Source organism: Phoxinus phoxinus, assembly GCF_949152265.1.
Source record: "Phoxinus phoxinus genome assembly, chromosome: 6".
Lineage (NCBI taxonomy): Eukaryota > Metazoa > Chordata > Actinopteri > Cypriniformes > Leuciscidae > Phoxinus > Phoxinus phoxinus.
The window spans coordinates 22,893,725-22,912,911 of NC_136881.1; the positions used below are offsets into that span (position 1 = coordinate 22,893,725).

Genomic DNA, 19,187 nt, shown 5'->3' on the forward strand with positions numbered 1-19,187 from the left:
TATTTAATTTTTATTGTGAGTATACACAAATAAAGTAAACCATTTTTGTATTTATTTCTCTCAATGCAATTTTGACTGATATGATAGCGTACTTTAACATATTTTGAAAAAATTACTTGTTTTCTGTTTTATTTGATTATTTCATACAAGTGAAACCAATCTTCTCAGAAGAAATCACAGTTTCATAAAGAAAATAAAAAAAATAATTAATAATTGTTAAAAAGTAATACAGTTGACAGTAATTTGTAAAACTTACCTTGGAGTAGTGGCATCTCACTTACACTAGGTTTAGGAGGGTGGGAATGTGAATTTGAGTTACCACTTTACATCACATGCTTATACTTCATAAAGCCACCATATTGCCACCTACTTATCTGAATCCTACACTACCTATTCCTGTAGTATATTATACAATAGTGTAAGCTAAAACATATACACATATTGTGTATATTGAGACTCAAATCACCAGAGTGGGGACCAAGATCCTTTTGCTTTTGGGTCTTCCAGGGTAACGTTGAAATATTCCCCTACTTGTATCTCGTTATACATGTCAACAAGGTCAAAGTCAACCTATTTAGAGCAAACAGACACACACATGTTTACTGTACAGGTAGTGTGCTGCTAATCCATACACAATAGAGTCTTTTTTCTAATGTTCTAATTGTATATGGAACAGTCAAATTTGCAATTCTGCCATGCTTGTTAAGCTTCACTGAGCCATAATACCTTGATGAAAAAACAAATTCCTCTTTCATGGCATTCATTTTTATCTTCTAAACCTTGTTCACTTCATGCATGACCATGCCTTTCCTGATAACTGCATAACCCTTAACCTTGGCTCATGGCCATATGGTCATAAGAATTCCCTTGAGGGCTCGCAGTGGATACTCACAGTGCTCTTTGCCATCTCAGTGCCTGGGGGTGTTGTAAGCTTTAACCTTTTGACCTCCTGGTTCCACTGTGTGGGAGTATTCATATTTGTTTATAGCCCTCAAACATTGGCAGTTGCAGCAATCATACTGTATGGTGATGTTTTTGAGGGTTTGTAAGGATTCAAAGAACCACATAAGTAACATAAACTTAATTGTACATGTCTTTTGAAGCCACATGATAGCTTTGTGTAAGTAGACCAAAATTTAAGTTGTTATTCACTAGTTCTCCCTGCTGAGTTCATGACAGATGTAAAGATGTCTGATTCAATCGTGAACAAATTGAGCTTCCATTTACATCCAAGCTTCCATTTATCATATTTGATGTGCTCTATGTATGTAAATTGATAAATGTTAATATATGAATAAAAGCCTTTATTAAATCTTATCATCATATAAAGTGATCATGTCAAGTCACATTTATGTATAGTGCTTTATCCACCTTTTTCCTACGCCACAAGACGCTTTGTGCAAATTATGGGAGTAACTTATATTGTTTTATCTGAATGAGTATGCAGGATGTTTTTCACATAGTTTTGAAGAAAATATTCTAGGCTACGTGATACAATTTTCAAAAGTCTTGTGAAGAAATAATAAGTATGGGTTTCATGACCTTATTTCAGTGACAATTTTTTTTTTCACAAACCACACATAAACGTCATTATCTCAAAACTACAAACTTTTACATACTGTACATGCTGCTGACATATTATTGTAGCATAGTTTGTTCTGAATACAGTGTAATACGACTTTATCAATGAAAATGTCACAAGTAACAGAAATAAGCACAAATGTCAGAGCATATCAGAACACCTCCAGGACCCATGAAAACACCTCAGACCCCAGATGATTAAGTTGCATTAATCAAAAATGTTCATTAACTTTAGCATTGAGTGATAATGTTTCAAAGTGCATTTTCCTTCTTTAGAAATGTTTCAGTAAACACTGCTAATAGGTATTATAAGTTAAAACGGGAGACATTTTAAAGCATCCATGTGAAAACAAACCAGGAACAGGACTTTCCAAATGAGGATTTGGAAAGAAATACGAGAGATTCTTAGTGCATTCCAGTGAATTATGCATGGGACATATTATAAATTAAATCGTGAAAGCAAACCTCAAATGCACGTTACAGGAAAAGAATGCAGCAACCGAAAATAACTCTTGCCACAGATATGCTTGTGATACCATATCACATTAAAATACAAAGCGTTACTTATGCCGTCTGAAAATTAAACATGAAGGGAAATTGACAGCTAAATTCAGTCAAACTGGCTAATAAGGATTATTTGTAATGCAACCTTATTATTTGAAGTTATTAGTTCCAGTATTTCTGAGTGGAAGTTCCCCAAATCAGAAGTGCCGCCCATAATTCAAAGGCTTGTCAGGAAAAAGGTGAATACAGTACAGACTGTTTCAAAGCAGCTTCTGGGTCCTATTTTAACGATCTAAGCGCATGGTCTAAAGCAGGGGTGCCCAATCCTGCTCCTGGCGATCGACTGTCCTGCACAGTTCATCTCCAACCCTAATCAAACACACCTGCCTTTAATTTTCAAGTGATCCTGACGTGCTCTGAAGACCTTAATTGGTTGCTTCAGGTGTGTTTGATTAGGTTTGGAGATGAACTGTGCAGGACAGTCGATCGCCAGGAGCAGGATTGGACACCCCTGGTCTAGCATACGGCGCAAGTACGAATTCACTTTTGCTAGTTTAACAACTGGAAAAATTGTCGGTGTGCCCGGTGCATGGTCTAAAAGGGTTGTCTCTATTCTCTTAATGAGTAATGGGTGTGTTTTGGACGTAACATGTACGAGAGGAACCGCAGATTCAGACATTTGGTGCGTGTGCTTGGCTGAGGAGCCACTGGTGCGAAGCTACCATCTGCGGGATTATGCCTGAACGCCTCTAAGTCAGAATCCCGCCTAAAATGAACGATACCGCAGTGCCGCGGGAATTTGATTGGCCCGGATAGCCGGCCCCCGGGCCGGCGAGGACGGCCGTCCGTGACCGGAACCGGGGGTGGCCGAAAGAGCGTTGCCCCTCTCCCCCTTATCGCACCTCAAGTTTGTGGAGAATCCGGTGCTAAATGACTCGTAGACGACCTGATTTCGTCCATAGCTTGGGTCCAACCAATCAGAGTCTCATCTTGTTCTCTCAGCCAGTTGCGCTCGCGCCATAGCGGATTCGCTATTTACATGGTGGAATTTAAAAGCTGAAACACTCAACGCTTCTCTAGCGAGGAAACGGATCTGCTTGTGCGCGAGGTTAAAACGCCTGAACAAACAATCTACGGGACAAAGTGTACGCGTAGATATATATATATTATTTCAAGTCTTTTTCTTGATATACTGTATGTATGACATTTTAATGATGAAAGAAATTTTGACTTTATCTTTCATGCATTTCATACATTGAGTTACGTCCCACGTCACAAAAAGCTTCATTCCTAAACTCTTAAGTGTTTTATGATTTATGATGTGACGTACAGTAATCCAAACATTTGTTTTTCACCTCCATCTGGCATGCGATGGGTGAGATGGGTCAGCAGCCCCCAATGGCATGTAGTTTCCTGTTATTCTATTACAGATGTCTTGTTTTTAAAAACGTTTTGAGAAGTGAGAGAGAGGGGAAGGGAGAATCCTCTTAGAAACCAGCCTTCACAAATCAGACTGCAGTACTAGATTCTCTGACAGCCAGACAGTGCTAATGACGACCTGCTTTTCTATTCCTACTGTTCTCACACACGCACGCACGCACGCATGCACGCGCACACACACACACACACACACACACACAAACACACACACACACACACACACACACACACACACACACACACACACACACACACACACACACACACACACACCATTCATGAATGCTCTGGCATCTTCCGTTACCTTTCCTCAACAGCAGGCTGAGCTGTGAGCTATGTAGGGCAAAGTAAATTAGCAAAGTCTATTCTTATAGTGCTGTAGAGTTGTCTGCCCACCCACCCCTTGCACTGCCCACTGTGCTCCTTTGCTCTTAACTCACTTCATGTATAGCTTGTTACTATCATTTTGTCACAGTAATGATGCAGTAGGTGTATTGGGTTAGATTATCATAGATCATAAAGCAACAATGTTTTTATGAGGTCTACATGACCTGGTTGTGCCTGTGTATGTCACTGAGGCAGTACAAGTAACTGAGCTGTTGTGAGACTGATTAATGATGAATCTAGCAAACAGGTCTGATGTGCAACCCTTCCATCTGCTGGTCACTGTGCGTACAGCACAACTGATTGATAGGGATATTGGTGTAAGACCTTTGCTATAATTTGTCACTGCATCGTATATCAAATAAAAAAAATGACACTTGTTGTGGCACTGTGGTGAAAATAATGTCAGTAACTCTAACAAGAGTGTGGTAAAAACTCTGGGATTGTAAATGTACTGTAGGGCTTTTACTGTATAAATAATATGTGAAATCCAACCTACAGCATCATTGTTTGAAAAGTTGAATGGTTTACATTCATTCACTCACTTTGTTAATTTGTTTCTTTCTTGCTTGCTTTCTCTGCAGACTGTCTACAAGCCCTGGCTCTGTGTTCAGTATTTCCAGAGTCCTCAGTCAGGCTGCAGTCATAAGATTCCCTGTGAGCAGTACTGTCTTGAAGTCCAGCAGAGGTGTCCGTTCATATTGCCTGACAATGATGACCTTATACATGGTGGCACTCCCAGTTTTATATGTAGAGGTTGGTATGCAAGTATTTGAGAACTCAGTAGGCTACAGTACAGCGGCAGCCAATCCTATCAATATTTTTGTATGATTTTTATCAGTGCACCATATGATATGTTATTATATTTAAGTGTTGTTGTTGTTGTTGTTGATAATTCCATTTTTTTGTACCAAGCAGAATTCTAATGTTGCTAATAAAGCAATGAAAAGTAAAAAATATAAACATTAAAATATCAAATATCCGTAAAATAAAAAATTGATCAGTAAAATAAGATCGGTTAAGTGAAAATAAGTAGTAAATAAAGTTGCTGTTAGCTTTGTTGTAAGATTTTTCATTTTTAAGATTTTCAAGATTTTCTAAACTTATGGAACCACAAAGTAATTTGCAGAGTACCATCAATTTCCTGCAGCTTTCTTAGTTTGGGGTGTTTGGAATGTACAGTTGTACACTACCAACCATAATTAACAGCATCAACAGAGCAAAACAATTTAACACATTAAGGAGCAAAAAAGCAGCAAGATCAGCTTGCAACCCATTTGTTTAATAAAACTAAAAAAATTAAAAGCATGTTATTGTTCCACAGATCAAAGCTAATTTTAAAGTTAAACAGCATTTTCCAGCAAAATTTCAGAACATATTTAAAGGAAATATATGTAAATACCGGAATGAAACACATGCTGGATTATTATACAGCTGTTTAGTGACATCTATTGGACAATTTATGAAACTGTCAGGCCTTTGGTCACAAAACAAAACACTCAATAAGCAATATTAGTAGTAATTTAACCCAACTTTTAAGATGTAAGAGAGCGAGCAACATTTTTCAATGTACAATTGTTTGCACCGATAACTCAATTTGGAATGTTTGGACAACAAGTACTTGAGAATCTATAAGTAACAACTTTTGTTAGCAACATGTTTAGAGTATTCTTGTTTAGTCCACTAGACTTGAGTTTAGTAAATTGACTCATCCTACTAAATAATCTTTTCTTTGTTCAAGCTATTTTTTATTTGTTAGAAGAACATTTTGCCGATTAACTCCATTAAAAATGATCATTGCTTTGCATTTTCTTGCTTGGTTTATGCTGCTGCTGTTGATGTCACTGTTATTTAGCTGTCATATAGTTTAGTGTTTTATTTTTTTCATATTTAATATTCTATTGTTGATCATCACAATGTCTGAGATTTGTGTATTGAGGAATATGTGCATCTGGTTGCAAATGTTGTATGCAATATATTGAGAAGAGTCTGTCTGAAGTCAGCTGCACTTCCTCTGCACTGCATGTGACTCACTTACACTTGATACAAATCGGAAAATTATTGCCAACAGGGCCAAGAAGCTGGCTGGGATGGTTGAATTATTCAAAGTACTTAAGCACTATAACGAGACCGAAACTCTTTTGTTTTTAGAGATATTACCAGAGTAAAATAAGTCAAATATTTTCCTATAGTTTTAAAAGGCCAATCATGTTCATATCATGTAGTTAGCTTTGAAATTTACACATGGAGATGAAAAAAACAAGGGCTATTTCTGTGTTCTTATGTGATCTTGCGTTCTTGTGTGTTCTCGTTCTTCATCATCAACCGTCGAAGTTAAATTCCGATCCTGCATCCCAATGTCCCAATACTATCCATCCTAAATAATTATAAAATAAATGTGTCCCAAAGCATAGTATATGTTAAAAAGAGTATAGAGTATTTATAGTAGATTTTCAAAGTGTGTGCACACTCTAATGGCTAATATTGCCCACAATCCACTGTGCTTTGGAGGGGTCATCGTGATTTTGCCAGGTAAGACATGTTCCTGGATCAACATATAGTGTTGATCTTGGAACAACATTCCTGTCTTAAGATTTAGTCCTAACCCAACCCTTACATAAATAAGTACACATCAAGTGAGTGTATCAGGCTTGTGCAAACTTCTGAATTTCAGAATTGATCTCCATTCAATTCATGAATTGGAATTTGAATTGAATTGTCTCCGCCCCACAGGAAGTTGAATTTGAATTTGAATGACAGGAAGTGGAATTAAATTCATGGCAATTCAAAGAATTTCCACACAGTCACACAACAGAAAAATCTGTTAAATCTCACATACATTCAGTGTTAGGAAGGTTACTTTGGAAATGTAATTGCTTACTGTTATAAGTTACCCATTATAAATGTGGTTTGGATTACTTTATTTATGCAAAGCAATTTCCTTTTAATTTGATTAGTAACTAATTGAATTACACATTTTACCCCAGTAATACAACTAAATACAATTACATTAATTTTGTAATTTAATAACATAATTCCATTACACGTAACTAGTCACTCCTCAACACTGGATACATTTTGTTCTAAAATATAGATAATGATCAAATTCTTGAAATAAATTACCCCCTCAATGTTGTTTAATTAGTTGTGTTCCAATGTTATTTTCATTTCAAAGTAATCAAATAACACAAAGTGCATAATGCAATATATCCATCTAGGGATACTTGGATTCCGGGATTGTAACATCTAGTCCTTTACCTGAGAGAGTTTTGGTTTAACTTAAAAAAGCAAGTTACCTTGTTGTTGCCTTAAAAATTTGAGTTTGTTGTAATTAATTAATTAATTAATTAATACAATGAAGAAGAATGGTTAATAAACAGAAACTCAAAATAGTATGTTATCATCACACATTAATTATCAAAGTTGATTTGACAAAAGATAAAAAGTTGTGATAACAAATCATGAAAATATTTTTTTTACAGTGTGTTTTTGAATTCAGGAGTCATTCTCAATTAAATTCTGAATTGTGCACACGCCTGGTAAACGTATACTGGTAGTTCACTAATCAAATACTTGTAGCACATTTTTTAGTTCATGACTGTACACTTTGAAGTATACTCTCAGTAAACAACTAGTTTAGTAGTTTTATCCTGGAAGTATACGTTTTCTTTTAATGAACATAACATCAGACTTCACAATATTATTTTTGCACTTTTACATTTATTACTATGTTCCTATTTAGGGTATTATTTTGAAATATACCTTTGACTGTAGTTTAACTCTTTCCATTTAAAAAAAACACTTGAATTTGAGTAAGTTTCATAAAAAAAAATAAAAAAAAATTGCTCTTTTGTAAAAGACTACGTCCAGATAGGATTCAGAATTATGATCAAAACATAGATGGAGTATAGATTGAGTTCATCAACACCCCCGAAGCTTAACAGTCGTTTCCATTTTATGGGTTCAACATTTTACAGTTTTGATTTATATGCTGTTTAATGTTTGATTATAAAGTTATTTTACATTTACATAAGCAATCTTCTATCATTTGTTTGTGCTTCTTCTTCACCTGTGTTTTGATCTGGAGATCCTGTACTATTTCTAATATAACAGTGAAAACATAGATAGCCGAGAAATAAATTTGAAGTCAATTTCACTACCAGTGGGTAGCCTATACACAACAATTCAAATACTCAGAATTAGGAACATAACTGTTTTCTGTATTCTGTGTTTCTTTGTTTTTAGTTCTCCCCTGTGACCTAGGTTGAATCCAAAATCGCCCCCTAAACCCTCATTCACTAATTCCTACGTCAGTCCACTAATACTGTTCACTTGAAGGAGTGAATGAAAACGAGTGAATGAATTCGGACAGCCGTTGAGCGTACATCGGTTGTACACTTGTTATTGTGGTGCAATGTGGGATTGGATGAGTGCACTCAATTATGTCCACTATGGTTTCGGACACCACTACAAATGGCTGTCCGCTCAAATAATGCCCCATTTGAGGGTATAGGGGGCGATTTCGGACTCAGCCCTAGTTTTCCTACTGTGTCTAATTAGTCATTATGTTCACCTGTTCTGTCAAACATCTTGTTAGTTCTTCTGATTATTTAAACCCTGGCTGGGTCCCAATTCACCTACTTATACTAAGACCTAAAAGTATGTACTCTTTTTGTGAAGAAAAAGTATATACTTTTGAGTGTGTAGCAAAAAAGTAGGCAAGCTTTGAGACATACTACTTCGTCATATTTAATGGACAGATATGTCGCGTGCATCCTGTCACTGTAAACTGCCCTGTCAATCATCTTGTCACAGTTAAAATCCTCCATTCAATCTAATTTAATTTCCTACTGTTTCGGAGAGAAATGTAGTAGCACGTTCATCTGCCAGTCGCGGGTCTTTCATGCGGAGACTCTCCTCATGTGTTTGGAATTTGAATATAATGATGCATTTAAAAGTTAATGGACTTATTTCGATTTGGGACGTACTAATTCTACTTTCGAATAATATTTAGGACGGATAGTATGCGAATTGGGACGCAGCCCCCGTGTTCTCCTCCGTTCTTGTCAATGTATGCGTTAATGTCAATGCTTTCTCCACCTGCATGTTCTTATTAAAGATTATTCTGTGTATCCATCGTCTTTGTGAGCTTTGATACCACGTTATGTGACATTGTCCTTATACATCAATGTTTTCAAACTATGTATATGAGACAGTATTTGAAACAATCTGAAAAAAAAAATAGGGGAGAGCGTGGGGGGCACCACCTTTCTCAATTTGTGTAAATCTACTTAGTTCAGAGTATATATTTTTTTCCCACATTAATTTCCCACATGTCTAGTACAGTTATGTGGTTTTGTTTCATTAATACAGTGTACTTTTTCTTGATAAACCCCAAAAGAATGGAAGTGAAATGTGACAACATGCCCCAGAGCTGGGGTACGTTGTAACATGACCATATGACAGCATAAAATGCAATCTGATCTAACAAAAAAAATATACAAGACAAACGGTTACACTTTATTTCGATAGTCAACTTTAGACATACTAACCATAAGTAACTTTTCAACTACATGTCAACTAACTCTCATTAAAGTATTAGTAGACTGTAGTAGACTGTCAGTAGACTGTTAGGTTAGGGTTAGGTGTTAGGGTTCGGGGTAGGAGAATAAGTTGACATGTAGTTACAAAGTTACTTATAGTCAGTAGAATGTCTGTAGGATGATCGTCACAATAAAGAGTTAGCAGATATTAAGCAGACAGTCTACTAATACTATCGAACTATTGAAATAAAGTGTTACCAGACAAACTAAAATATTTTCTCAATAAAATAAAATTATTAACTTTTTCATTATAAAATAATGCCGTTTTTATATATATATTTTTTTTTATATAATTTTTTAATTGACAATGAACACACCGGAAAACAGTCAGCTATTCAACATAGTTCAAAACATAATTATAATGAATAATTTCTGAACATTGACTCTCAGTCTTTATTCACCTTTTTCTCATGTTTTCTCTACAGAATTCATAAAAGTATAGAATAGAATAGCATATAGTTCTAATAGAGGCACATTGTAATGCAGTGTTACAACATGCCCAACTGCACAACTGGGATTTAAACCCTATACTAGTGTCTTCTGCTGGTTAGCGAAGCATTAAAGAACTATCGCAACTGTTAAATAATATATTGGAGATTAAAATGATATCAGATTTGTCTATACATTTCTGTCTATTTGTATATATAAGAATTTGCAACCAAACAGTTGCTGGTCCGCAGTGACTATATGTTTTCCTAGCAACTATTTGGATAGCCACATTCTTCAAAATATATTCTTTATTTATTTTTTGTTCAGCCCAAGAAAGAATTGAATACATGTTTGGAACAACATTAGATTGAGTAAATAATGACAGAATTTTCATTTTCCCTTAAAGGACAAGCTGCAGCATGTTTACTATTGGACTACTGTCACTTTAAGAACGGCACATCTAATGGACACGCACCCGTTTTTCTCTCAAATGTGTGCTTTCACTTTAGATATAACCAACTGTGTTTATGTAAACCTTGTGTGTATTTGACAGTATTAGTGTATAAGACTTGAAAAATAACTTAGTCCAGTAATCAGGCGCTGTTTGACATTTTAGTGTGTGTGCTTCGGGTGTACGTGCTCAAAAAAGAGCATGTTAGTTAGAAAAGCACAACAGCACGCAAATTAAATGTTTAACCGGCAAAGCTTTAATGCACAGGAAAATAATGAACTTTTATGAAACTGCAGTGTCCCATGAGTCTAACTCTACCACTGCATTAAAGGTGCCATGTGTAATTGTCTGGCAAAAAAAATCAAGTCATACTCCACATTCCATACCAGATGGGGGCAGTATACCTCACATATCAAAATATGTGATGTAGGATATGGTATTTTATAAATCACACACTATAAATATGATAAAGAAGCAGAAACAGATAGTTGCAGTAAAGTAAGATATTTTAATAAGTTGAAGAAACAATAATGATTTGTGACACACACACACTCGATTTGCGCATCGCCATCATGTGTGTATTACAGGTAACGTTATTACATTGCTTCCTGATATCACGTGCGCAAACACAAATAACCTATATTTATATATATATATATATATATATATACTACAGGGCCGTTGAATGCTCGTATCTGATAACCGTGAAGCTCTTGTAATTATTACTTTACCCAACCTCTCCATGTCGAGTGATGCAGTAAACATCAGACAGCGCACGTGAACCGATCATCTCTACTATAGTAAAAAAAACACGAACACTGTTGAAAGATACAGTGGGCTACAAATGACCTGTTCGCGCCACAAATTGTTCTCCGTCCTTAGCGACCGAGTCATTGAATGTGAATCAGCGGCTGCTGTCGTCAGCGAGCAGCACTCTTCAGACAACGAGGGCGCGCGCGCCGTGTTGATAGCTCCGTTTCAGTTTCTCGAACCCGTGCAGTGCGGCGGTCAGAACACGGAGACCATTCTGCCCCTAGATATGCGTGCGAAAGCATGGGGAGCGATCCCGGGCGTGTCAGAATGGGTGCTGAACGTTGTAAAACAGGGCTATGCGCTGCAGTTCGCTCGCCGTCCCCCGCGCTTTCGAGCCCGGACCGTGACGAGCGGTCCTTTTCTTATCTGATCTGATTTGTGCTTCTCTTGCCAAGGGCTTCAGCCATCCTTCCGCTCTCTTCCCTGAATTGAAATGAAGTAGTGGGCTGTACTTTCCACACGATTGACATCCATAGACAGTATATAAGACATCAGGTTCAAGTACGCCCACAAGCCGTGCGAGTTATTCGTGTAGCCTATTGCAGGTTGGCTGGTGATTATGTGCCCCGCATACCGCCTCCCATGGCCGAAACTGGTATTACGACACCTGTCGGGCCGTGGCTAGTTATGCTAATGCTAATTAAGGTTGATATCTCTGCAGCACTATAACTTGACATTTTTTTAATGACATCATTGCCCTTATTTCTTCTCATTCTTTTGATGCGTGTAGCTCATTTTTTGGATATTTTTACCTCAATTTTTACACATGGCACCTTTAACATGTGATGTGTGAATGTACGTTGCGTTGCCGTTGTACAGTAGGCTATGTTCAGACGGAGGCGCCAAAACTGAACTGATAGAATACACTGCAACACGATACTACAATATTTCTTCAAAAGCAGATTGTGGAGGCATTTTAATCGTCCACGATCAAAAACCGTGATATCGCACACCCCTACCTGTGAATCTTCGCTCATGACTCCTCAGGAATCTTCCTCACTCATTGCACTCCTCAAAGTGCAATTATAGATTTGAGATGTACTTAAAGATGGCTGAATTAGATCGGTTTCTTGGTCACAGACTGGAGGATGGAGGAGCGAGGAAACAAGGAAGCAATACATTTGAGTACTGAGAAGCACCCTTGAGCGAATCAAACCATTAGAAATTCTAGAAGTCATTGCCTCATTCTTGAACAACGTATGAAAGCCTGCACGTTTTTAACTTGTTCTTACTTAAGAGATTACATCTGCAAGCTCGCAAATGTGTGATGGCTCGTGAGAGTAAACATTTGTTTATGTAAGTTATAAAGACATGAAGAAAGCCTGTAGTACTTTTTATTAACATATTTAACATAATCTTTACTTTGACAAGGCAAAGTAACTGTAACTGTACTGTAGGTAACATCAACATCTCGCTTACGACTGTAACCATGGTTCCTGAAAAGGGAATGAGATGCTGCATTAGGAAGTTTACGGCACTATGGGAACGTCTCTGCATGATTGCGTCTTTAAGCTCGTATGAAATCAGTCCAATGGTGTGACGAAACTTCATAGGCAGGTGTCGTCATGACCAGGTAGCTATAAAGCAAATCCAGACCAAACAATGTTTGTTAGGCTGAAGCAAGTTGGTCACAGGCACGAAAGTATGGCAGGGTAACGTAGCGTCTAATTCCCTTTTCAGAGAACCATGGTTACAGTCGTTACCGAGACGTTCCCTTTCAAGGGAACAAGCGCTGTGTCGGAAGTTTATGATGCTATGGGAACATTCATGCCCACTCCGCCGTAATGACAAGTGCATGTCTTGTGTGAAAGCAAGTGAGCACAACTAAGACAACAGCACCTGGGACCCTAGGGTGGAGGCCAGATCAAGGTCATAGAACCTGACTAATGTGTGCGGAGAGGACCAGCCCGTCGCATCACATTCATCCTGAAGAAACCCCCCTTATAGTAAGACTTTAGGAGCCGCCATACTCCTACTTGAGTGGGCCCGGACAGTCAAAGGTGAAGGCTGGCCAGCCGACCCATATGCAAGAGAGAGAGCCTCGACTAGCCACTTGCTCATTCTGCTTAGAAGCTGGGTACTCTTTTCTGTGTGACTCAAAACAGCTGATCAGTTTTACGCCACAGGGCAGCTCTTTGGATATAAGCATCTAGTGCCCTGACTGGGAAAAGCAGATTCAGTTTGCAAAGTAAGTGTGACCGCAGACCCCCCTGGTGATTTATGTAGGCGACCACCGATGTATTGTCTGTCTGGACTGTGCCAGAAAAACAGCCATAATTTCGAGAGCAGTTTATGTGCCATGAGAGCTGATGACCCTACCACAGACTTTGAGTCGAACGACCATCTAGGATCAGTCCCCGCCCTGTGAGCTAAGCATCCGTCGTAAGCATTTTGTGATGACAAGGTGCTCCCAGCACAGGACCCTGGGACAAGAAGCAGGGCTTCTTCCACATAACCAAGGTACCAAGGGATCTGATCGTAAACTTGATCATGCAAAACGGGTTGCCCGTCTGGGAAACCACTGGTCTTGAGCCACCACTGCAAGGGTCTCGAGTACAGCAGGCCAAAAGGTATCACGTTTGACGGTGCTGTCATCAAACCCAACAGACTCTGAAACTGCTTGACAGTGTGTGACTGGCACACCTTCAGTTCTTTCACGACTACGAGGATCGAATCGATGCGTGCAGGGGACAGACATGCCTGCATCATTGTCGAATCCCATAATACGCCCAGGGCGCTAATGGATCCAAGGTTGTATCTCGTAAATTACCCCACTAATAATGCCCGGAATGGTACCAAACTTCTACAGTAGTACAAATAAGTTCTGTACTCATAAAACGAGGCATTGGAAAGTTACATTAGGAGTTTATTTAAATAACACTTGCCTGATGGCTTATGCTACCGCTAACCCGGACATCGAGGTCACTTCCATGATTTGGGAAAAGCCTGTCTTTAAACGGCTTTAAAAACCTGCTTTATTTTTATTTTTATGTATTTATTTTGTGTTTGTGTGTGTGTGTGTGTGTGTGTGTGTGTGTGTGTGTGTGTGTGTGTATGATGAACCAGTTTGCTCATTTAAAAACTTTTCACAAACCTTTTAAAACATGATGGAACAATGCAATCTTTTACCATATGACTAACCACTTTACTTTTAATGCTGGAGCTGTAGTTATAAAATTTGCTATACGTTCAGTTCTTTAAAAAACATATTGGTTGCACTTTATTTTACAGTCCTGTTTCACATGTACATACTATGCACTTATTGTAGTAATTACAAAAACTCAGTAATAACTGGTACTAGCCCCGAGCCTAACCTTAAACCTAATCTTAACCCATGTAGTTTCCTTATATTACTAAGTACTTAGTGCTGGGTAAATACACTATAAGTACATTGAATGTGCACATACCGTAAAATAAAGTGTTTGAAGTAATCATTTTAGTAGAACTTTTACCGTCAAATAGGCATATTGTATTATATTGCATATCATATAATGTGAGAGTTTTCCAAATCAAAACATGGATGTCTGTTTTTGCATACACCCCAGGGCTTTCAGAGAAACCAGAGGAGCCAGAGTGCTGTGATGTGCGGTGGGACCAGAAGTCCAACAACCGTTCCCGCGGCTCTTTAAAAAGAACTCACCCTTCCTGCCAGCACACATCCGTGACATCCTCGGGGACTCCACGGCTCGGGCAGGGCCGGCTGAAACTTTGCTTGTTGGTTCTAGTTCTTCTCCACACTGTGGCTACCATGACGGCTAATCAGAACTCGACCTGCCTGACCGTCATCTTTCCACTGGATGACAACGCCCCCAGAGAAGAGTAATTGGACAAGGCTGGGCTGGACAACTCTTGCGTATCCGCATGCTCCAACACATCTCACTTTGGGCTTGTCAGTAAAGAAGCCCCTCACTCAGAGAGAAGCTCAGTGTACCAGGTCTAAGTGAGGCTAACAGTCTCAATCAGAGAACACTTAACCACACTTTGTTATCAGCACCTTCTGGGGTTTGGGGAAAATAGTGAACGGAACACAGGAATAGCAGGAGTAGCAGACAAAAGATGTGTAATAGGAAGAGTCAGAAAATGCCCCCACAGAGACTTCGCATTCTCTTTTAGAAGACACACACACACACACACACACACACACACACACACACACACACACACACACACACACACTGTGTCATTTCACTTTGCACTAGGAGATTATCTGACTTTTCCTTTTTAGTTTAAGCTGTCTTTTTCACTTCAAGATGGTTTTGAATTCTGTTCAGTGGTTTCAGAGCAACCTGGAAAGTGACTTGAGTGTCCATGTCCCTGTCGAATTTTCCTTTTATTTGTTGTGTGCAATTATTTTGTGTATTTTGAAAGTGAGTGTCATATCACAACGCCATCATCACCATTAACTATCATTCAGACAGGCTACAGGTAGAAGTTTCAAGTCTCTAAAATGCATACATTAATATAAAATAATAATAAAGATATTTTGAAACTAGATGTACACAAAGCCAAATATTAGAGCCTCAAAATCAAATCAGCACCTTTGTTCAAACAGACCCATTGGCATCTCATCTAATCTGTACATTCATATTTTTTCCTCCACCTTCCAAAAACACTGATATAACCACCTCACATTATTTTAGAAACTGAAAATGTTTCATGTATTTTTATTCAAATGCTTACCAAATCCTTGTGCTTGGTGAAAAAAAAAAAAAGTTTGCTGTTGCTCAAGTCTCAGCTACCAAGTTATGATATAGATCGATAATTACAAGGTCTTCATCACCCTATCATGCACATAACTCTCTACTGACATATTGAGACTCTAATTTAAATACACATATATGCTATAGCATGTACGAATAAACCAATTATCAGGGCTTTGGTACACAACTGTAAAGGAAGAGGATGTCATACATATTTAAACTTTTATTATGCACTTTATTCTTAATAATGTGCTAAAAGCCTTTCTGCATTAATTTGATATTAGATGTTCTATGAAAGCTTATTTTTTCAGTATGTGTTCCTTTCATAATTCTTAGCAGCAACAAAGTTTATATCTTAATTCATTGTATGACATTATCGGAAAGCATTTACATTACACCATGCATTTAACATGATTGTATGTGAAGCTGGTTTAACTAAGGTTAACTACTACAGTTCATGAGCGAATGGAATTGAAATAGCTGAACAGAATGTGCAGTTCCATCATAATCACACACACAATTACACTGTAATTTTACCATCATTTCCCAGTCAAAAATATCTATCTATTGTGTAAAGGGCTTAGCAAATAGTAGTGTGTGGAGAAGGAGGTAAGGGCTTACTCTACATTTCTCCTTCTGTGTGGTTGTTGTCTTCAGTGTTTGAGTGTAATGGCTACAGATTATGTGCTGTTTTGCCTTTGTCAGGACCTTATTTTATAACTATCCTCATATACACCTGTGCATCAAACATGTTCCTTTTGACATCATTTTTTGTGTGTGTGTGTTTACAGAGTAAATTCACTAGCATTAAAATAATTATTGTAAAGTTAAATTAGACTTACAAAGAGCAGAGACATGCAGAGTGGCTGGTGACTGGCCCAAATGCTTTATTTTAGACAATTCTATTAGTGTTTTAGGAAACTACCATTGCCTCTTCTGGGATACTATTAATAGATTAACTATATATATGGCTTAGAGCACCTTTAAGTTGAATTCAGTTTATGGAAGAAAAAAAAAAACCTATATATATATATATAGGTTTTTTTTTCTTCCATAAACTGAATTCAACTTAAAGGTGCTCTAAGCAATGTCACGCATTTTTAGGCCAAACATTTTTTTGTCACATACAGCAAATATCTCCTCACTATCCGCTAGCTGTCTGTCTCCTGAACACACTCTAAAAATACGCGGTCTCTGTAGACACCCCAGGCTCCACAAACAGCAACAAAAACAAACTGGGCTAACCCGCACCACGAAACATAACAAACAGTGTTCCAGCCAATAACCGACAAGAAGGATTTGGGGGTGGGGTTTGGGGGGTTAGTGTGAGGATGAGGAGGCGGGAGGGTCTAGCTAGCCTCCGTTTTGTTTGACAATAGTTCGAACGTCAACAAGAAGTGACGTCACGTCACCCAGGAGCGCTTAGAGAACCTTTAACAACCTAATGAAAGAAAGTGTGTACAGCATATGGGTCTAATTCAATAAATATCAATGCATAATAATAGATAATACTTTGCAGAAAAAATAGCAGAACCTCTGAAGTCACACAGAGATGTATTGTTAAAACTTCTAAAGCAACACAAGCTAGCACTGTTTTGTGTGCAGTATGTGAATCCTGCCATGAAGAGTGCATATTCTCTGTTTTTGAGCCATTGTCCACCAAAATGGTTCTGTATGGCTCTGCTTCAAAGCCAATTTAATTCTGCAGCTAATTAAATGCACTTGGTTTTACTCTATAACTTCTCGGTCAGTGTTATTAAGTTGTTTGAGCATCTGTATTCCTCTTTATTCCACATGATTTTGTTCTGTTGTGTCCTTGAATATTGCCTTTATCCACTGTTTTCACAATCAAATGATGTGCAATGCTAACGTAAAGATATAAATTGATTTCCCCGACGATTTTGTTAAATTATAATGATCATTCTATAGAAATATTATGCCTTCACCCAATGTAATAGATATATGTCAAACACACAAAGTACAGCAATGGCAAACTGTTAGATAACTTGGATTTTTCTTTTCTTAAATTTTACCAAATTACTCACTTGAGTGATGAAAACATGAGTACCATTGACTTAAACCCTTATTTAGGTTTCCCAGTATGACACAATATCTGTCACACTAAGTGAAGGCAACACCAACTCCTAAAATATCATTATTTTTACACTGCTAAACAAAGGCAACACACAGCAACAGAGTTCTGACTAAAATTGGGTCTAGACTGACAGAACAGTTGGCTTAACTGTACTAAAATTTTTGTTTTGAGAAAAATTATTTTTAGAATTTATATAAAATAAAATGAAATAACAACATTTTTTTTTCTATTTTTTTTTCTGAAGTTACTGTATTGTGCCTTTGAATGGGATTATGAGATCATATATTTAATTGAAGATATCAGGCCGAGAATGCTCACAGGTCATCAAGAGACTGTTTTTAGTTATCCCAAATGTATTCTCTATCACTGTGCTGTATTTCCATAGTAACGTCAAAGACTGCTCATATAATCTAAACCTGAATCTGGCCTTCCTGTATCCAGTTTACCACCTTACATCAGTCAGTATTTCCCATATATAGCCTACCTCTTTTTTTAATGACTGGTTCCCCACGAGCAAGTCAATTTAATTCCCTCATGTTATAAGTCACATGCCTGATCCTCATCTCAGTCTAAATCCTCTGTTGTTCTTATACAGATTGCACGATTTATTTGAATGTAGCCTGTCCTCTTTGAGGTTTCACTGTGCTTTAATTATTGTTTCTGTTGTTCAGACACTTTTGTTTATCATGTTTAAAATATTTTAATCACTGTTTAACACAGATGAATGCTCTCCTCCTCTGGAATGGTTGCAACTGGAACCTGCAGTTTACAGAGTTTCAACATAGCAAAGAAACGGACAGACATACAGTATAAATATCAGTGATTATTACAGTGTCATATTGTCATACAATAGATGCTTTAGTTCAGCGATTCTCTTTGATTTTTTTTTTACTCAAAGACTTAAATTAATATTTATAAATCAGTTTCACTGGTCATAACCTTTTTTGAAGGTAAGATGAAAATACTGCTACATTTATTAAAGATCTGTTCTAAGGGAAAATAAATAGAGATATAAACTATTATGAAACTGCTGTCTGTTTTTTTTTAAAGGCTATATCTGCCTAATGCAAAGCAAACTGCTTACAATAAAGGAAAACATGCGAATGCGTAATGTAATGTCACACATATTTGGTTTGTAGAATCAACTCATTATGGATTAAAAGTGCAGTATGTGATGTTCCTTATTC

At 37.5% G+C, this 19,187-nt stretch overlaps 1 protein-coding gene across 1 annotated transcript in view; it reads left to right on the top strand.

Moving 5' to 3' along the window:
* Nucleotides 1-15,150, top strand: part of nalf1a (NALCN channel auxiliary factor 1a) — a gene marked incomplete at its 5' end in the record, with an annotated part of 96,729 nt that extends 81,579 nt beyond the window's left edge. The window contains 2 exons of the mRNA XM_079614692.1: nucleotides 4,494-4,665; nucleotides 14,751-15,150. Coding sequence (XP_079470818.1) covers nucleotides 4,494-4,665; nucleotides 14,751-15,028 — 450 coding nt within the window. The 3' untranslated portion in view covers nucleotides 15,029-15,150. The remainder of the gene's footprint in view (nucleotides 1-4,493; nucleotides 4,666-14,750) is intronic.
* Between the last annotated feature and the right edge of the window lie 4,037 nt (nucleotides 15,151-19,187).